The 20,916-nt window shown below is 48.9% G+C and overlaps 2 protein-coding genes across 14 annotated transcripts in view; one reads left to right on the top strand and one right to left on the bottom strand.

Annotated features, from left to right (window-relative positions):
* The window catches only part of TCP11 (t-complex 11), a 98,254-nt gene extending 91,129 nt beyond the window's left edge, over positions 1–7,125 (top strand). For all 5 annotated transcript variants that reach the window (XM_059400089.1, XM_059400087.1, XM_059400084.1 and 2 more), the window contains 6 exons: positions 2,824–3,044; positions 4,022–4,158; positions 4,419–4,636; positions 4,729–4,910; positions 5,647–5,810; positions 6,534–7,125. In XM_059400089.1, coding sequence (XP_059256072.1) covers positions 2,824–3,044; positions 4,022–4,158; positions 4,419–4,636; positions 4,729–4,910; positions 5,647–5,810; positions 6,534–6,766 — 1,155 coding nt within the window. In that variant the 3' untranslated portion in view covers positions 6,767–7,125. The remainder of the gene's footprint in view (positions 1–2,823; positions 3,045–4,021; positions 4,159–4,418; positions 4,637–4,728; positions 4,911–5,646; positions 5,811–6,533) is intronic.
* Positions 7,126–16,884: 9,759 nt separating this feature from the next.
* Positions 16,885–20,916, bottom strand: part of ANKS1A (ankyrin repeat and sterile alpha motif domain containing 1A) — a 178,822-nt gene continuing 174,790 nt past the window's right edge. For 8 of the 9 annotated variants that reach the window (XM_059400068.1, XM_059400071.1, XM_059400072.1 and 5 more), the window contains one exon: positions 16,885–20,823. In XM_059400068.1, coding sequence (XP_059256051.1) covers positions 20,704–20,823 — 120 coding nt within the window. In that variant the 3' untranslated portion in view covers positions 16,885–20,703. The remainder of the gene's footprint in view (positions 20,824–20,916) is intronic. The other variant, XM_059400069.1, reaches the window with a different exon arrangement.

The raw sequence follows: 20,916 nt of genomic DNA, 5'->3' as shown, positions 1-20,916 counted from the left end.
TGAAGATTTAGCCCCTTGTTTTTTTCTATGAGTTCTAGAATTTTAGCTCTTCTGTTTAGGTCTTTGATCCGTTTTGAGTTAATTTGTTTTTAAAGATTTTATTCATATATTTGACAGAGTGCACAAGCAGGGTGAGAGGCAAGAGAAGGAGAGGGAGAAACAGGTTTCCCATAGAGTGGGGAAAGCAGAGGGAGAGGGACCCTGGGATCATGACCTGAGCCAGAGGCTGACACTCAACTGACTGAGCTATCCAGATGCCCCAAGTTAATTTTTTTTTAAAGATTTTCTTTATTTGAGAAAGAATGAGAGAGCACGAGTGGAGGGTGTAGGAGAGAGGGACAAGTAGACTCTGCTGAGCAGGGAGCCTGATGCGGGACTTGATCCCAGGAACCTGAGATCATGACCTGAGCTGAAGGCAGACACTTAACTAACTGAGCCACTTAGGTGCCCCAAGTTAAATTTTTTATAAGGCATAAAGTAAGGGTCCAACTTTACTTTTTTAAAGATTTACTTATTTTAGAGAGTAGGGGAGAGACAAAGAGAGGGAGAAAGAGGGTTTTTTTGTTTGTTTTGTTTTGTTTTAAGATTTTATTTAATGGGGAGAGAGAAAAAGCATGAGCATGGGGGAAGAGGGAGAAGCAGACTCCCTGCTGAGCAGGGAGTCCCATGTGGATCCCAGGGCCCTGAGATCATGACCTGAGCCGGAGGAACTTCCACTCTGTGAGAAGCCTGTTTCTCCCTCTCCTTTTACCTCATGCCGAGTGAGTCTTAAGCAGACTCTGCACTCAGTGCAGAGCCTAACACGGGCTCAGTCTCATGACCCTGAGATCATGAACTGACTCAGATGCTCAACTGACCCACCCAGGTGCCCACCGACTTCATTCTTTTACTTGTGGATACCCAGTTTTCTTGGCACCATGTGTTGGAGAAATTGTCCTTTTTCCATTGAATGGTCTTGACATTTTCAAACGTTATTTGACCACATCTCCAGGTTTTATTTCTGGGCTCTCTACTCTAGTCTGCTCTGTAGGTCTGTCCTATCTCTGTATATGTTTGGTCTCTGGACCCTTTCATCTGGCCCCAGATGGCTGTGGGGCAAGCATCATCTCATGGTTAGGTGGGCCCAACAGTGCGTCCTCTGGTAAGGTGTTTACTTCTGCAGAAGTCCTGGAGCAAGCCAGAAACTAATTCTCAAAAGGCAAATAGTGGTTTGCGGAAGAGAACATAGATTTGCCCTAAATCCAAGAGGTCTTGCTATGGTGCTCTCTTCGGCGCCTTCCAGAGGCCCATGTCAGGGAGCCCTTACTTCCCATGTACATGCTGTCACTGAACCTGCTGGATCACACGGCCCAGATAGCGTCGCAGCTTGTGTGTGGCCTGGATTGGCTGCAGGGACTGGTCTTGCCGGGCTTCCCACTTGAGATAGGAAACCTCATGAGGGACTCTAAATGAGTGAGGCCGGCCCAAACTCAGATGCAGTGTGTGGTGCCTCAGCAATCCAGGAAGGCCTGTGAGTGGCGTGGGTCTCTCTCTGCGGCGGGTGGTTGGCGGCTCAGCGAGCCGTCTTCTCCACGGAGGCACTGGCTTGACAAGGTGCGGACCACCGAGGCCTCGCACCTTCACTGAAGTAACAGGCCATGGACACCCTGTGGGGATTGTCTGCCGGCCTGTAGTTGCACACTGTCCTAAGGCTTCTAAAGGACTCATCCAGCCCCTCGTGAGGTCCAGCGGGCCGGGGCCTTTAGTCAGACCTCCGCCGGGGGCGCGGATTTCCTGTCAGTCAGGGCCACTCAGGAGCAGGAGCCCCGCAGTCACTGGAGCCAAGCGACACGGTGCCAGCGCTCCCCCAGCCAGGCGGGGAGGGCCTCTTCCCTGTAAGGCCTACGGATCCTCTCGCACCCCCTCTGCTAACAAAGCTTAATATGTGCCTGGAAACACAGCTGGAGGGCTTGGCTCCGTTCTCACAGGGCATAGGCCCTGAAGGGCAGAGTGAGCTCTGAGAGCCTCCAGCCCGGACCAGGTATAGTTTGCCATTTTAAATAGAGTGCAGAGAAGCTGAAGAGCCGGGATTCTTGCTGTGACAACACACTAGTCATCGAACACCCGCCCGCCCCCCCACATACATGTTCTGTATGTTATGGAGACACATGTTCTGTATGTTATGGAGACACAGAGATGATTAAGAGAGTTTGTCTCCACAGGGAACTTACATTTGGGGTTAATAGGCTATTTCCAGTACTTCTTAACTGTTCCTTGGCCTATTTCTTCCTTGCCCTCTGAAGTAAAATAATCTAAAAAAAATGCCTGCATTCGGGCACCTGGGGGGCTCAGTTAAGTGTCTGACTCTTGGTTTCGGCTCAGGTTGTGATCTCAGGGTCATGATATTGAGCCCTACATTGGGCTCCACGCTCAGTGTGAAGGCTATTTGAGAGTCTTTCTCTCTTTCTGCCCCTCCCTCCATCACTCACGCGCTCTCTTGCGCTCTCAAATAAATTACACTCTTTAAAATTTAAAGTATCTCATCACTGTGTGATGTATGTATTTTATGTTTGTTGTACTTTGCATATCTTTTATCCACACTCCTTGATGTTACTTGTCTCCTTATCTCCTTCTGCCTAGAAAAGGATGCGCCGTGGCTGTATTAATCCCCTAAAACCTTGAACTCTCATCGGCCTCTCAATACAGATAAATCATATTTTCTGGAAAATTTAGGGAACCATTTCTTGGCCCTAAAAGACAGTCTTGGGCCAAAGGGTTGTGCATTAGAGAAGGATTGGGGCTCCACACAGAAAGCAACTGCCTTTGATGTTCTCTCCTGGGCAGATCCTGTTGTCACTGCTGTTACCGCGCCAGAGCCGCCTGCGAGGAGAGATCGAAGAAGCACTGGACACAGAGCTCCTCAAGCGGAAAGCAGAACACGGGGCCTTGAATGTCTCTCTTCTCTCTAAGTACATTCTCGACATGATGACTCTGCTGTGTGCACCCATTCGGGACGAAGCAGTGCAGAATCTGGAGAACATCACCGACCCTGTTCAGTTACTGAGGTGGGAAACTTGACTGCTGTCCCTCAAAAACCCACGTCAGCCCCCCGGCCAGGACAAGTGGGGCCGGACACGCGATTGTAGCCCCATCTTTGTTGGCTCTTCCCTGTTGAAGACATGACCAATCCTGTCCTTGCTGACCTATTAGCTTTTTTCCTTTTCAACCAAAGATGACCTTAGTTTGGTTGGGCCTCCTATATAAATACCATTATATCATAAAAGGTTAGAGTATGTGATCCTTCCAAGGAGTTCAAACATCCTTTTCCCCTATTTTCTCATTGCATTTTACACAGTGTGAGGGGACAGGGATAGCAGGTTATCCCTATTTAACAGCTGTAGAAACTAAGACGCAGGAAGTTAGAAAAGAAGAGAAGAAAAGAGTGGCCCAGAAATTGCTTCAGATATGGCATCACCTATAGTCCCACTTCCCAGAAAGATTCGTTAGCATACTGGTGTGTTTCCTTTTACTGACTCTACCATTTAAAAAAAAAAAAAAAAACAAAAAAATGATAGAATGATCATGTGGAAAGAGAGCTAGCCTGGAGGCTTAGAGGTCCGGAGACTTCTCTGTTTCTCACTCTGCCATTCACTTATTCTAGGCCTGGAGTCTTAGTCACAGTGCCATTTTTTGTAAATTTAGGACATGGGACTATTTTTTTTTTTTTAAAGATTTTATTTCTTTGTTAGAGTGTGTGTGTGTGCGTGTGCATGTGCATGAGTAGGGGGAGGTGCAGGCAGAGGGAGAAGCAGGCTTCCTGCTGAGCAGGAAGCCAGACTCAGGACTCTACCCCAGGACCCTGGAACCATGACCTGAATTGAAGATAGATGCTTCACCGACTGAGCCACCCAGGTGGCCTGGAGATGGGACTCATTGGAACGCTCCTCCTCACTCTGGAACACAGTGATTTAATGACACTTTCTGTAGGGTCCCCTCTCACTAGATTTCCTTTCATAGTATATTTTATTTTCTCTTATGTCAGAGGGATCTTCCAGGTTCTGGGCCTGATGAAAATGGACATGGTGAACTACACTATCCAGAGCCTTCAACCCCACCTGCAGGAACATTCCATCCAGCATGAACGGGCGACATTCCAGGAACTCCTCAATAAGCAGCCAAGTATGTACATAACTTGAGGGCCAGAGTGAGAAGATGGGATCTTGTTTGGATCTGACTTCTGTGATGTTAGAGAGTGCTCTATCTCTTGGGAACAGAAAGTTTCTTCCTCAGGTAGGGTGAGGGAGAAGGAAGACAGACCCCCTTTCCCCCAAGCAAAGCATTTATTTATTGACCAGGAACAGATCTTAAAAAGAACCTTAGTCTTGAAGCTTTAGGGATGTGGGTGCTGAAGATGCTTCCCTGCTCTCTTCCTGTCCTAGGCCTCCTTGACCACACCACCAAGTGGCTGACCCAAGCGGCTGTAGACCTCACCATGCCACTTCCGATTTGCCTGGACATTTCTGACTCCACCACCATGGCCTGCTCCTCTCCAAATGAGACAGTCAGCAGCCCGGAGCCCCTCAGCCCCACCATGGTGCTGTCCCAGGGTTTCCTGAACCTCCTTCTCTGGGACCCTGAGAATGAAGAGTTCCCTGAGGTGGGCCCGAGGAGGGCATCACCTTGTTCTGTATCTGGGACCCCCGTCTGGACCCTCCCCTCCTGACAGCCTGTTCTTGCTCACTTCCCCAGACGCTGCTGATGGACAGGACCCGTCTTCGGGAGCTGGAGTCCCAGTTGCACCAGCTGACCCTCCTGGCTTCAGTCTTGCTGGTGGCCAGTAGTTTCTCTGGCAGTGTTCTCTTTGGCTCACCTCAGTTTGTGGATAAGCTGAAACGTATGACCAAAGACCTGATAGAGGAGTTTGACTCCAGGTGAGCTGTGTAGAGCTTTTCTAGAGGGATGGTCACGAGTGCTTTGAAGACGGAGCTTGGTAACGAATGATGGCTTACATCCCACCACGGGCCACAAAGACTGGAACCATCCACAGGGATTGTTGATGTCTTTCTATAATGGTCTTGAGACTTGTGACAAAGTTAAACCTCTCCTCCAGAAAGGGTAGTCTGGAGGGTAGTTTACTACAAAATGAGTCATGACCTTGTTTGCTACAAAGCAATTGTTCTCTCCTTGAGGGGATGCCAGTGGGCTGGTCTGAGGTATATCTGGGATTTGATCGATCAGTCAGTGATGTTAATTGAGCATCTGTGTGCAGGGTGTCACACCAGAGGAAAAAAGGAATCAGAAGGCTAGTTTGTTATTGTATTTGGTGACAGGACAAATGACTGTGGAAAATGTCCAACAAAGTCTTAAAAATGCATATACATTATATAAATAAATTCCATGGGGCTGAAGAATTGACACCAAACTTATCCAGGGTGGATTTTATGGTTTATCTTATTTTCTAAGAAGTAGAACATGGTGTCTTATCTAGAGAATAGTCGGGACGTGGATAGCAGTGAGAACGCTGAGCCTGCCCACTGGGTTCTGCTGCTACCAGGGACTGGGGGGAGGGTAGGAGGGGGGCTGCGAGTCTCCCTCAAGTGGGCCCAGCTTCTGGTGTGGAGCTTCCAAGGCCATCCTCTGGGTGCCATGGTCTTCTTCATGGTCTAGGCCTGAAGAGGCTATGCAGACTGTGAGTGAACAGGTGTCTCAGGAAATCCATCAAAGCCTCAAGAACATGGGGCTTGCTGCTCTGAGCAGTGACAACACAGCTTCGCTGATTGGACAGCTCCAGAACATTGCCAAGAAGGAGGACTGTGTCCGCAGTGTTATTGGTGAGCATGCGTGTTGGGGTGGTGGGAATGTTTTGGGGGAGAGGTACATCCCATCCCTGGGAGTCAGTCACTGAACCATTTAACAATGAAAAGCAGGGTCACTGGGCAAATTGCTGTTCAGGCTTTAGTTTTTTTCAAAATACTGGGTTGAAAATATATTCCTTTCAGTTTAGAGAGAGATTCTGGTTCTAAGGAAGGTTTGTACCCAGGAATTTAAGAATTCTGGTTAAGAGATCCTGTCCACCTAACCTAATTAAGTGATCTGTGGCCTTCTGGGTCATTTTCTGACTGTAGTCCAAGTCATGACATTTACCCCCAACGTCCCAACAATAAGAAGCTGGTGCTGAATTGGCTGGAGGACATGTTCCCACAGCAAGGACTCATCCCTGTTGGAATGGAGGGCATGAACTTGACCTTGCTCTTAACCTCAGCCATTTAAAGAATAGGTCTAAGAGCCTCATGGTAGTTTCTCACCAGGATCTATCTACTTTGAAGGCTTAAGTCATCTTTTGAGTAGTCAGAAATTTACTAGCTCACTCGTTTGTGATCTTTGCCTTGTCCTTGGGAGCGAAATCAAAGCCTCCTTCCTGAACAGAGTGAATGTTCTTATCTCCAGGTGAGTGGGTGGGCTAGTAAATATCTCGGTTAGCTTAGAACTGGAGTAAGTAGAGCAGAGGGGCTAGGTTGCTCCCTGAAAGTTGTTTGCTTCTTCCCTGCTCACAGATCAGCGGATCCATTTGTTTCTCAAATGCTGCTTGGTCCTTGGTGTGCAGCGGTCCCTGTTAGACCTCCCCGGAGGCCTTACTGTCATTGAAGCAGAACTGGCAGAACTAGGCCAAAAGTTTGTCAGCCTAACGCATCACAATCAGAAGGTGTTTGGCCCCTACTACACGGAGATCCTAAAAACCCTCATCCCTCCAGCCCAGGCCCTGGAAAATGAGGTGGAGTCTCTGTGACTGCACGGACTCCAAGCCCCAGCCCCTCGGACCCAGGCGAGAGCTGGGCATGCTCCTGGGGTGACCTCACCAGCGACCGTCAGAGCAGGAAGCCCTCCTCCCCTCCCGAGGGCAGTCCACCAGGGCTGAAGTGAGCAGCATGTCAGCAGCAACTGGCTCAAACTCATTCACCAATAAACTTATGGACTGCAAGCTGTCCTCTGCTCTTCCTGTGCCGCGGCTGTGTCTGGGCCCCGTGCTCTGGGCCCCCAACTAGCAGAGAAGCCAGAAGACCCCTAGTGTGCTCCCATGGGCTAGGAGCTCCCTTTAGCACACAGAGCTGAGAAGCCAAGACACTCAGGTGTTAGCGTTTTTTCTCTAAGGGTAAAGCATTTCTCTGAGGCTCTGAGAAGCCCGTAAAATTATCCAAAGTATGAGTAGAAGGGCTTCTCTGGAAGTCACAAATTTGTTTTGTCAGTTCAGCGCAGGCATGGGCATGGTTGAAAAAGTTATTAGAAACTTCATATCCAGGGTCAAATTCTCCTGAAGGTTTCAAATGATGCAGCAAGCAGTCAAAAAATAGAGTAGCTACTGCTTCTGTGGCCAGGTCTGAAAGGGCGGGGCTGGGCAAACAGGCGGCAGGGAAGTGGGTGTTGGCTGCGAGCAAGTGTTCTGCAGAGCGCAGTCTGGGGGTTCAGGGGATTTCTCTCTCTCCAGTCCCTGGCGGGGAGGCTTGGTCTGTTTGGTCAGTGACTGACTCTCATCAAGTCTCTTGCTCATCCTGGTCTCCAGCTGCGTGAGCTCCCTGGTCCCTCATCTCTGAGCTTAGATACCCTGCTCCGACAGAAGTGACGTGGGCATTTAGAAGTGGTACTGCTTCCATCCAGGACTCCGTTGGCAGTTGGGGGTTGTGAGCTCGTGTTGGCATCACAAATGAGAGAGGTTCTGGGAAGGGCCTGGGCATGCCTCCTGGCATCATAGAGATCCCAACCCATCCTCCTCAGGCTGACTGCCACACACCAGCTCAACCTAGTAAAGCCAAATGAGGATAATGTTCCTTATCTGGCCCTTTATAAATAATGGACAAAAGAAAATGAAGCTTCACTTATGTGCTCTCAAGGTAATGGGAAGAGAAACAATGTTCTCAGCATTTGGGGAATGGAGGGGGCCGCCTGGAATACACAGAATCTGGGAAGAATGACAGAAGGGGTATTTGAATTCCATCACACTTGGGTTTGTTCCTAACTGACTTCCTTTCCAGAGAGATGGGTGACACAGCTGGGTTAGCAGTGTGGCCATGACTAGAAACCCTGGAGGGCCTGGATAGACATTCTCAGGATGGGGAAGTCCAGAAAAAGGGCATGTTTGAGAAGTAGTGAAGCTTGCCTAGATGGTTTCTCTGATTTGCAATGATTAATTTGAATTTCTTCAAAGTCCACATTTTGGAAGCTGCTTTATCTTCGAGACAGAGGTGTGCTAAAGGGACCTCTGTGAAAAGGACTGCCTGGGTCATGGGTGCAGACACTGAGCTTACAGTAAAATCTTGCTTTATACTTCATAATTAAAATCTGGAATGATCCATTTCTTAGAAATTTCAAGTTGATTTTCTTGTGCTTCCACACTGAGGAGACAGGGATCCTGACCTCCATTTCATTCTGTCCATGGCTTGAGGGTATATATTTAACACTAAGGGAAAATACACATAATATAAAATTTGCCATCAGTGACACCTAGTATATTTACAATATCGGTCAACTATCACCACTGTCTACTTCTAGAACCTTTTCATCACTTCAAAGGAAATCACATACCCGTTAACTTTTTATTCTTCCCTCCCCGAGCCTTTGTTTCAACAAATTTTATTTCTCTCTTTTTTTAAAGATTTATTTATTTGAGAGAAAGAGAAATAAGAGTGTGTGTGCACATGAGTAGGGGCGGGGCAGGGGGAGAGAGAGAATCCTGAGCAGGCTCCCTGCTGAGTGCAGAGCTCAACATAGGGCTCAATCCCACAACCCGAGATGATGACCTGACCTAAAACCAAGAGATGCTCAACTGACTAAGCCACTCGGGTTTCCTGATGTTTTCTTTCTTTATTTTTTATTACAGAAATCTTGGTGGGTGTGAAGTGAAATCTCACTGTGGTTTGATTTGCATTTCCCTGATAGTGGTCTTGGGTATCTTTTCATGGGTATTTGTATCTCTTTGGTGGAAAATGTTTATTTTAGTCCTTTGCCCATTTTTAAAAAAGATTTTATTTATTTGACAGATCACGTGTAGGCAGAGAGGCAGGCAGAGAGAGGAGGGAAGCAGGGTCCCTGCTGAGCAGAGAGCCCAATGGGGGCTCAATCAGGACCCTGGGATCATGAGCCAAAGGCAGAGGCTTTAGCCCACTGAGCCACCCAGGTGCCCCATGCCCATTTTTTAATTGGGTAGTTTTGTTGTTGAGTTGTAGAGTTCTTTATACATTCTGGATAGTAGACCTTTGTTAGGTAAATGATTGGCAAATGTATTTTCCTATTCTGTGGATAGTCTTTTTCTTGATCGTGTCCTTTGATGCATAAAAGCTTTAATTTTGATGAAGTCCAACTTACCAGGTTTTCTTTTTATGGATTGTGCTTTTGCTGTCAAGTTAGGAACTCTTTGCTCAGCCCTAGAGCCCCAAGATTTCCTCCTAAGTTTTTTTTGCTAAAAGTTGTATAGTTTTGTGTTTTACATTTAAGTCTATGATCCATTTACAGTTAATTTTGTGTAAGGTGTGAGACTTAGTTGAGGTACTTTTTTCCCCTCTTGTCTGTGGATGTCCAGGTGTCCCAGTTGCACTTTATAAGTTGGGCATATTTGTCTGGGTCACTTCTGGGTTTTCTATTCTGTTCCACTGATCTATGTGACAGTCTCTGTTCCATACAATACAGTATTGATTACTGTAGCTATATATTAAGCCTTAAAATTGAGTAGACTGATTCTTCCCACTTCATTCTTCTGCTTCAAATTTTTTTTTAAGCTATTCTAGTTTCTTTGCCTTTCCATGGACTAATCTTATCTACATCTACAAAAAAAAAAAACAAACAAACAAACAAAAAAAACAACCAAAAAAATGCCTTGCTGGAATGTTAATAGATATTATGTTAAACCTGTATATAAATTTGGGGAGAATCGACATCTTTACAAAGTTGAAAGTTCTAGTCCATGAATATAGTATATCTCTCCAGTTGTTTAGATTTTTTGAGTCTTTCATCAGGACTGCAGATTTTAAGTTTTTTTTTTTTTTTTTTTTTAAGTAATCTCTATACCCAGTGTGGGGCTTGAACTCACAACCCTGAGATCAAGAGTCAAACACTCTTCTGACTGAGACAGCCAGGTGTCCCAGTACTATATAGTTTTCATCATATAAGACTTTAACATGTTGGACTTACACCTAAGAATTTTTTTTAAGTGATTACAAATGGTGTTTTATTTTTTGTTTTGGTGTCCACATGTTCATTTGTACAAATAGAATGGACTTCTACAGGTTTATTTTGTATTCTGTGATCTTAACTCACTTTTTCTAATAATATATATATTTTTTAGATTTTGGGGAATTTTCTATATAGACAATCATGTAATCTTCAAATAAAGGCAGTTTTATTTCTTTTCTGATACGGATGCCTATTATTTCCTTTTCTTGCCTTATTGCACTGGCTAGAGCTCTCAGAATTTGAAGACTGGTAATATGGAATCCTTTCTTTTGTTCCTAGTCTTTAAGGGGAAAACATTCAGTTTTTCACCATTAAATATAATGTTGGTTGTAGGTTTTTTGTAAATGTTCTTAATCAAGTTGAAGAAATTAAGTATTAAGTACCACAAATTTAATGCCTTGAGATAAGGCAAATTTATTATCTACAGTTCAGGGTGTCAGAAGTCCACCATGGATCTTACCAGCTAAAATTAAGATGTGGGCTGAGATGTATGAGGCTCTAGGGATGAATTAGTTTCCTATGGTAGCTGTAACAAATTAGCACAAACTGAATGTTTTAACAAAACCAGAAATATCCTTTCTCACAGTTTGATTCTGTTGTGGTTCAAGAACACGTATATGATTTTAATTCTTTTAAATTTGTTGAGGTTTGTTTTATGACCCAGGATTGGTTTATCTTAGTATGTGTTCCATGGGCACTTGAAAACAATGTGCATTCTGCTGTTGTGGGCCAGATTGTTCTCTTAAATGTCAGTGAGATCTTGTTGGTTGATGGTGGTGGTGAGTTCTAGTTTACCCTTGTTGGTTTTCTCTCTAGCTGTTCTATCAGCTGTTGATAGTCTCCAACTGAAGTTTCTGTTTATTGTATTAGTCTTCTCAGGCTGCCATACAAAATATAGACTGGGAGGCTTCAAAAACAAAAATTTATTTCTCAATAAATAAGAAATAGGCTGGGAAGGCCCAGATCAAGGACTGGCAGGGTCAGTTTCTGGTGAGGACTCACTTCCTGGCTTGTAGATGGACACCCTCTCCCTATGTTCTCACATGGTCTTTCCACTGTGTCTGTATCTAGAGCTCTCCCGCCCGCCTTCCCTCCCGCCACCTGTAAGGCCAGCAATCCAACTGGATTAGGACCTTATCCTTATGAGCTCATTGAATCTTAATTACATCCTAAAAGCTCTATCTCCAAATAGTCACAGTGGGGTTAGGACTTCAACATAGGAATTTTGGAGGGACATACTTCAGTCACATATGTTTATGGATTTGTCCATTTTCCTTTTCAGTTCAGTCTCTGCTTCACATAGTTCGCAATTTTGTTGTTTGGCACACACACAGAGACTGATGTGTCATTTTGGCACACTGAGTCTTTATTATTGTATAATGTCCCTCTCTTGTAATTTTCTTTGCTCTGAATACTGCTTTATGAGATACTAATATTGCCACTCCTACTTTCCTTTGATTGATGTTTGCATTATGTAGCTTTGTCTATCCTTTTGCTCCCAGCCTGTTTATATTATTATTAGAGGTGTGTTTCTTGACAGCATATAGTTCATGTTTTTAAATCTACTCTGCCAATCTCTCTTAATTGGTGCTTTAGACCATTTAATGTAATTACAATATGTTAGTGCTTACATGTGCCATTTTTTGTTTTCTGTTTATTCTGTTCATATTTTCTACTTTTTTCTGTCTCCATTTGAGTTAATTTAAAAAAATGTAACACTCCATTTTGATTTATCGATAGCATTTTTGAGTCTATCTCTTTATGTGACTTTTTGGTGTCTTCCCTAGGTATTCCATATATGCATCACTTGCCATAGTTTACTGGTGTCATCATCTTTCTGTCCCTTTCCCCACAGCCCCATTTAAAATATAATCATTTAAAATATTTCTTTTACACATATTTTGAAACACATTAGATTGTGTTAAGATTTTGTTTAAAAAAGATTTTATTTATTTGAGAGAGAGGAGAGAATAGAAAAAGAAGCAGAGGGAGAAGGAGACACCCTGCTGAGCAGAGAGCCTGAAGCAGGGCTCGATGCCAGGGACCCGGAGATCATGACCTGAGCTGAATGAAGGCAGACGCTTCACTGACTGAGCCACCCAGATGCGCCTGTGTTACGATTTTGCTTCAACTATGAAACACATTAGAAAGCTGAAGAGGAGGAGAGTCTATTGGGTTTACCCGTATTTTTGCTTAATGTTTGTTCATACTTTCTGATATTCCAAAACTCCTTTTTATATAATTCCCTTTCTGTTGAAAACTTTTTTTTAAAAAAAAATCATTCTTTTAAGTTAGGTCTGCTGGCAGGTAAGTCCCTTATTGTCCTTCATCTGAGGCTGCCCTGATTCTCTTCATTCTCAAAGGATATTTTTGCAGGCTTGTTTTCTTTCAGTTCCTAAGAAATATGCTACTTCTTCTGGCCTCCACAGCTCTGCCGAGAGATCCACTGTCGTTCACACTACTTGTCCCCTGTAGACAAGGTAAGGGTCTCCTCTTGATGGGCTCAGAAAGTTTTTGTCTTTCATTTTCAGAAATGTAACTGTGAGGTACCTTGGATATGATGTGTGATGGATTTCTTGTGGTTTACCTGGTTTGGGGTGCACTCAGCTTCTCAAATGTGTAGGTTGATGTCTCTTGCCAAATGTGGGAAGTTTTCAGGCATTTCCTTGGGTGCTTTTTCAGCCCTCTTACCTTCCCCTTCTGGGACTCTGCTGACACAAATGTTTGATCTTATGTTAGAGTTCTGGGTCCCCAAGACTCTATTCATTTTCTTTCCAGTCTGTTTTCTCTTTCTGTCCAGATTGGCCGTCTCCATTGTTCTGTCTTCCAGTGGGTGGATGCTGTCTCTCTCCCGTCCATTCCGCTGCTGAGTCCATCCATGGAGATTTCAGTTTGAGTTATTGCATTTTTCAGGCATGCCTCCTTACTGCTGGGCAAGAGTGAGTTTCTTTTCTTTTCTATAATTTTATTTATTTATTTGTCAGAGAGAAAGCACAAGTAGGCAGAGGGAGAGGCAGAAGCAGGCTCCCTGATGAGCAGGGAGCCCAATGTGGGGCTTGATCCCAGGACCCTGGGATCATGACCCGAGCCGAAGGCAGCCGCTTAATCGACTGAGCCACCCAGGCACCCCGAGAGTGAGTTTCTACTAGGCCTCCTCTGGTAGTGCTCCAGTGGGCGTGTGGGCCAGAGTGTTAGCCTGGTGAGTGTGGAATGTGAGGCCTTTGCTAGCCTTAGGCTGGTGGCACACAACTGTTTTGTGGTTGTGTATGGATGGGGTAAAGCAGTTAGTGTCTTTGCAGCTCTGTCCTGCCAGGCTGCCTCTTTTCTGGTCCTTTGGCTAGAGAGAGCAGACTGCTGTTGGGCTTTGTCTGTGCTATCGGTGTCTCAGCTTATTTGTACTTAGCAAGAAGAATAGGGGAAAGTTTGTCTACTTGATCTTCCTGGAAACAAGATCCCATTTACTTTTTTTTTTTTTTTTGAACATTTTATTTATTTGAGAGAGGGAGAGAATTACAAGCAGGGGGGAAGGAAAGAGGAAAAGGGAGAGGGAGAAGCAGGCTTCCCGCTGAGCAGGGAGCCTGATGCAGGGGCTCCATCCCAGGACCCTGGGATCATGACCCAAGCCGAAGGCAGACGCTTAACGACTGAGCCACCCAGGCTCTTTTTTAAAAATGGCTCATTTGGCTTTGTGGAAATGTTTGATTTTTATATAGTTGGATATATTAATCTTTTAAAAAATGGATTCAGAGTTTTGTAGCATGTTTGGAAAGAGTTTTCTCATACCAAGATTATGAAAAAAAAAATCTCCCCATTTTTTTTTCTAGCTTTGTTGGGGTTTTATATTTTCTGCATGCAGGTATGTGAGCGATCTGGTATTTATTTTGCTGTAAGGAGGTGTAGGAATCCCTATACTGTCCCGAACCTCTGTGGCTACGCCTTTGTCCCAGGCGCATTTACCGGATAACATGTACTCTGTGGTGTTAGGGAAACTCTTTCATTTGATGAAGCCTTGTTTAAAGTAATTGTCCTAATAGCCGAGTCCTGAGTGACAGAGTCACTCAGGTGCTGCCTCAAGTTGGGGCTAGTTGACACCTCTGCCCTCCCTGGGTGTGAGCTGATGACAGCTAGTGCTGTGTGAGCCAACACAGCGTGGACCTCGGACATCTGGAAGGGCCTGCCTGCCCTGTGTGCTGGGGTCTGGTGGGACCTGCACACCCTGTAGGTGAAGGAAGCCAGAGGCGGCCAGGGCTAAGAGAGTGTTTGGAGCCAGCCTGGACAGTGCTCCAGTTTGCACTCCGCTTCCTCAGTCCCCTGTTCACGGCCACTGGGTGAGCTGCCTCAGCCTACAGGAGGAATGTGCCAGCCCCCTGGCCTCCTGGACCACGGTGTCTGTGGGGGGAACCGCTGAGACATGGGGGTGTCAAGGGGGAGAGGGGGTTGCATGGAGTGGCTTGTGAGGGCCTATCTCACCCTCCAAGCTGAGATGAGAGCAGAAAGCTGCGCCGCACTCTGGCTGGCTCCGTCTCCAGGTCCTGAGGAGACGTTGTAGAGTGTGTTCTAGACAGAGTCCCAGGGAACCGGGAAGGCAAGGCGGGCCAGGCTGGGCAGATGCACTCCCACTGAGTGTGCCCCATCCGTTCCTTTTCTGAAGCTGCCCCAACCCACACCTCCTGCCAAGTTGGCCAGGTGCGGCACTGCCAGTGGCCCGGATGGCAGGCCTGGGTGCCCCGCACGACTCAGTCTGTTCCTCCCCCAGGTCCCTCTGCAACCACCCTCCCCCTGCCTCCGGCAGGCCCCAAGGCCCCATCAGCACTGCAGCACTGGGGCTAGGCAGCCTGAGTTGTGTTGCTAAGGCTTTTGGTGTGATGCCAAAAGGGACCCGGACAGTGGCATGTGTCCCGGTACCCTATTCCAGAGCAATAGTGACACTAATCATGGCCATACCCTTTTCCCTGGCTGTAAGGTTTCTTCTGCCTAGAAGAGAGTGCCAAGGCCAGAGAGCACAGGGGTGTGAGGATGATGAACCCTATTCTGAAAGTGAGGCCCTCCACGACTGGGCCTCATTCTCTTTACTCAATGGCCATGAACTGGCCTAAGAAGCCCTAACTGGGAGTAAGAAGCTGGGATTTGGTCTATTAGCTGGCTGGCTAGGAAAAACCTTTCCCCACTGTAGGCCTTGTTTTCTTCATAAATATGATTGGGTATTAGATTAAACCAGTGATTTTTTTTTTTTTTTTTTAAGATTTATTTGACGGAGTGAGAGAACACAAACAGAGGGAGCAGGAGAAAGAGGCTGAGGGAGAAGCAGGCTCCTGGCTGAGCAAGGAGCCTCACATGGGGCTTGATCCCAAGACCCCGGGATCATGCACCCAGCCGAAGGCAGACGCTTAACAGACTGAGCCACCCAGGAGCCCCAGTGATTTTCACTTTTAACACCCTTGACAAACGGAATTATTTCACGGAAAGTGTTCGGTGCTGGGGCACCTGGGTAGCTCTGTCAGTTAAGCGTTCTACCTTTGACCTTGGTTCAGGTCATGATCTCAGGGCCATGGGATAGGGCCCCAAGCCGTGTCTGGCTCTGTGCTCAGCATGGAATCTGCTTGAGATTCTCTCTCCCTCTCTTTCTCTCTCTCCCTCTCTTTTGGTGAAGGGGAAGCCACCAGATGGGATGGTTTTTCAGGTCGTCCAGCTGGCCCTGGGAAGGTGTGGTGAACTTTCTGAGCCTTGGTTGCTTCCTCTAGAGAGATCACACCAGAAGGCTGTCAGAGCTAACACAGTGGGTGCCTGGAAAGCTGCTAACAGGCATTGGAGCACAGGTGCTGTCAGGGATGGGGTTAGTGGTACCATTCGTGTCTTTCCAAACCCTCTCCTCTAAATACCAGCCCAACACCAACCCCTCCCCTTCCCTAGTCTGCCAGCTCTGGGAACACCCCATGCCTTTGGATGCCCAGGGGCCCAGCTGGTATGGCCTCAGTGTGGCTTTGGGTCAGTGGCTAGCTGTGCACGGCTCAAGTGAAACCTCTGTTATCGAATAAAGTTCCCTGAGGGGGACACTCTTCTTCCACAGCTCTCCATCCTGCCGCACAGCCTTGTACACAGACATTCCATGTACGTCTGTGGGTCAGCAAGCTCAGGCCGGTGTGCAGAGGGGCCGTGACTATAACTAGAACGTGGTCTCTGCTTGGGATTGGAGGAGACATTCTAAGGAAGGGAAGGGGAATCACGGGGGCCTCGCAACTAAACAGGATGAATGAACAGACCGTCAAGGGCAGCCTCCCGCTGGAAGTGTGCCAGACAGTGGCACCCCCACACTCATCCCAAACAGTGCGGGACCCTTGTCAGCAACCCGCAGCCAGCCTATAGCCTGGGCCCGCGCTTCTGCCAGAGAACCATCAGGAAGCTTTCCAGTTTAAAAACTCCCAAAAAGTAAGGCTGGTTTCATGTTGCTTCTCTTTTATTAATTCAGTCTGTTCTACGTTGTACAGTTATGAAAATAACCGAACCGAAGGTGGAAGCCCAGGAATGTTGATGCTGTCTTGCGTAGTGAGGTCAGTCTATGTTCCGCACATATTCGTTATGTTTGGTACCACAAGATGTTTGTAATTTGGACAGAATCAGACAGATTAACAGTTCTATGTACAGTAAAATAAAAGGGGAATTCATTCAAGTATCAAAATACAGAGACAAAGATTAAATAACATTTTTATTACAATTCAGTCCCATTGCCACCCCGTTAGCAACCCCACTTCCACGAGCTGCTTCCGACTGTCATCTCGCAGATCTGGCCTCCCGCAGGCCGACTGAGGGCGGACCAGCTTTCTCCTGTCGACACGGCGGCCACCATGTCTGTGGCCTGCTCAGCCAGAGGCTTCTGGAGGAACTCCCACCAGAATCTGAGGCTAGAGACCCAGGAGGGCGGCGGAGCCTGGCAGACATGCAGCCTGGCAGTAGGGTTCCTACGGCTCGGAGCGGCCGGCAAGCAGAAGGGAGGCAAGCAGAGAAGCCCAGTCTGGGGAAAGTACAACTCCCTCAAAAGGCTGCCCAGAGGGGCCCTGCACAGCTCAGACCCTGCCGCCGAACTCAGGTGCAGGACTGGGCGGCTTTCTGCTTGAAGCCTGTCCTTGAAATCACAACACCCTTTTCGAAGGGAGAGCGAGTACCTGCCCCGGGGAGAAGTAAAAAGGAAAGAAAAAAAGATCCAGTCCCTACCCTTCTCAGCTATCCAGAAATAAGCCAATCTCAAAAGCAAACCCAGAGCCAGCACAGACTAGCCAAGGCTTTCCAATATGACAACACCCTGAATAAATAAAGATATAGCAGCTTCAAGGGGAGGAAAGACCTACATGTGATTTAAAAACAAAAAGGCAGCTCGAGCAGCTCATTGTAGTGTCTACAGTTTGCTTTTTGGACCTGCCGGCTCCCCCGAGAGGGGAGGCGCACTTAGCTGAGGCCAGGCCCCCCTTGTTAGGGGAAGGAAGGGTACTGACCCCTTTGGTTCCCTGGTCAATTCTCATGGGTTGGCAGGGGCAGAACATGTGTGGTGCAAGCTGGTGGGAGGCTCCCGGGCTTTGGGAGAAGCAGGAAGTGAAGCCAGACTTCAGGTGTTGAGGTCCTGGTTTAGTACCGGGAGGTGGGGGTTCCCTGGCCCTGCTCCAGAGAGGAGGCCCAGCCTCAAGGCAGCGGGAGGATGGCGGGCTTTCCCTTTTCTGGAAACCACAGGGTGGTGAGTGTGCCCAAGAGCACTCTCCGTGCCCCCAACCCACAGGGAATTTCAATTCACAGCCTTTGCTGAGAAGGAAGTCCCTCCAAAGCCTGGCATGTGGGGGCTGGGAGCAGCCCGCCCCATGCCAGCAAAGCATGAGGTCTGCTGCTGAGTTGGCCACGGAGGAAGGGCTCCTCTCTACTCTGGAAGGGGCTGGGCCAGTAGCAGAGCCGGCTCTGCCCCTCAGCCTCAGAGCTTCCCGTTGGCTTCCACCGCCCTCGGGAGCACAGAGCAAGAGTCCAAGTTAACAAGTGAAGCAAGCCAGCAGGAGGCCTTAAATGGCAGTGGTATGCCAGGGCCCCAGTCTGCCCTGAAGGCAACGCCGGGGGAGAACCGAATCCACGGTCACCTTACTTTGCCTTCTCTACACTTGGAGCCCGGGATGAATCCAGCAGCCAAAAATAAAAGTCAAACTAGTAATTCAGAGAATCAAAGCGAGTCCTAATCACACAGACCTGATTAGACAAATCACAAATCGGCAGGTAGCCGTCTTAGCTGACCTACCCGTTAATGCCCAAAACAAAGCTGCTTTTTCTCCTTTCTGACTGAACACAGGCAGGTCTGAGGTCGCCCATGCGTGTGGGGGCCGGTGCCCTGACCACCGCCGGCTTGGGCGCCAAGGAGCGGCCCAGACTGCATGGCACCAGGAATGGCTCCCTCAGCCCTGCCTGGCCTGCACGCCTTCACATTTGGAACCCCGGGAATGGCCCGGGAGTCTGTTTTTGCCAGGTGCCTCTAAGGCTGTTCTTATTGCAGAGGTGGCATCTGGCTCCAAATGGGGACAGAAGTTGTGCAGTTCGTAAGGAACAGCAGCAACCGACTTGGCTGGGTCTGAAAGCAGACTTGAACAACCCCACTCCCATCTGCCCATCTGGGCCCGCTTTCTCTTCCCCCACAGGCTGTTGCCTCCCCTGCAACCTACCGACTGCACCAGCAGCCCGTGCCAGGGACGAAGGCTGCGCAGACCAGCCTCGGAGCCACTCTTGGGCCCGCTGTCCTCCGATCCCGAGGCCATCTGTCTAAAGATTGGCAGTTTAACCTAGAGGTTTGAGCCAAGTCTTAAAAATTCATTTTATAGAAAAAAATTTTTTTTTCTATTAAAAAATGTCTTCTGGACAAGTCACTTCTTGACTCTCTGGAGTTTCCAGTTTCCTCCACTCAAGGTCTGGCGTGTGGCTTGCTCTGTAAGACCTGGTAGTGGCAGGTCCAGGCCAGGCAGCCCCAAGGAGCTGCTCCTGGCAGAGGCTGGGCCTGGGTCTTCAAAGCTGCAGGTGACACAGTGGTGGCGGTGGTGGCGGTGGCGGCGAGAGCCTGTGCTCCCCACGTCTGTGTTTCCGCAGCACAGTTGGTTCCTCAGTGGCTCAGCTTGGCAGAAGCAAACACAATGGGGGGAGGAAAGGGTTAACCACAGGGGCCTGCACGGGGTGGAGGGAACTGAAAGGAAGCATGGAAGCCAAGGAACATCCCTCACAGCCTCCCCCAGCACCTGTGGCTCAGCACGGCTGCTCTTGAAGGCACGAGGCCAGGCCGGCGGGCGGGAGCACCCACCCCACGCTACCACCTTGGGCTGTGCCTCTCCAGGAACTGCTGGAGCACCTGGCTTCCCTATGGGCCTATATGGAGCTGCCGCTTGCCTGTCTCCTGCCCTCTGAGCTCCTCGGCCCTCCCCAGACACTGGAAGGCTTCTTCAGAGCCTCAGCTCCATGATCCCAGCTGGTGGACTATCCCCCTCAGGGGACTCAAGAGGTGGAGGGGGGCTACCTCCAGCCCCCACACCGTGGAGCAGTGTCGGAAAGTTCCCCCTGGAGGACAAGGGGGGAGCTGCTCGGTCCAGGTTCCTGTCCTGGAGCAGCTCCGTGCTGTGAGGGAAGAAGGGGCCGTGTGCGCGCAGGGCACAGGCCTCCCTCGCGCTGGCTGCTACAGAAAGGCCTTCCTCCTCGGTGAGCTAGACTCCAGAAACAGCCTCGTGACGCCCTGGTGAAGACAGGGGTGGCCGACCACACACCAGCCATCCCGTTCCTCGGAGTGGAAGCCTCAGCGGGACCCAGAGACCTGCTCAGGGAAGCCAGCCTGCGGCTGTTGAGATGCTCAGAGCTCCAGGCTGTGGAGTCAGGCATGTGCCTGAGGACCTCGGGCCCTCATAGAACGCAGTGTGAGCCTAGGCGAGCTGCGCCGCCCAGCTCGGGCTCTCGCAGGAGGGAGGCCAGCACCTGACGGCAGAGGACAGAGGGTTGGGGCCGCAGGCCAGCCATGAGCGGAGAGCAAGGGGATTCTGGCACCGGGTGGTCACAGTGGTTGGTTGTATCAGGGAAGGTGCAAAAAGACAGTTCGCTCTTGGCAGCGGCACCCAGCTGCAGCTCAGCACAGAAGCCGGGAGAGGAGAGCAGACCAAGAGCCCAGCCTAGTCAGAGGGAGCAGTCACGGATGCTGTCTGGCTCTGCTCGAGGGCTGCCCCCCGCCCCAGGGTTCACAGTGCCTGCCCGCTGAGCCCTCCTGGTGCTCACCTGGAAGACAACTCACACCCCCACCCCCGCCAGGCTGTCCTCGCCCAAGGGGGGACTTCACAGTGTCCGGTGGTGTTGGGTACGAGCTGTGAGTGTGGTGCCTAGAGCGGCTGCCAGCAGGGAGAGCAGGGCCCCCCGGGGCTGGGGCCTTGGCGTCAGCAGCCGGAAGGAGAGCTGAGAAGAGCAGAGGTCGGATGGCAAGGCACAGTGAGACTAGTGGAGACAGGGAGTGAGCGGTTAGAAGATAGTGGTCTCATACTTGGTGCTGAGGCTCCGCTTAGAGTCCGGTTTAGGGTCCACAACCCAGGAGACGCTGGCATGGGACTGGGCATCTGGGTCTGTATCAGGTGGTTCCAGCTGCCAAGGAAGAAGGGTGAGGGGTCAGGGAGGGAGTGCCGTGCCTGGCCAGGGGGCAACAGGACCCAGCTGTCCCTTCTTCCTGCGCAGGGC

The sequence above is a fragment of the Mustela nigripes genome, chromosome 5 (genome assembly GCF_022355385.1).
Source record: "Mustela nigripes isolate SB6536 chromosome 5, MUSNIG.SB6536, whole genome shotgun sequence".
Classification (NCBI taxonomy): Eukaryota; Metazoa; Chordata; class Mammalia; order Carnivora; family Mustelidae; genus Mustela; species Mustela nigripes.
The sequence above is the reverse complement of the archived record's forward strand: the minus strand, read 5'-3'. Positions and strand labels throughout refer to the sequence as shown.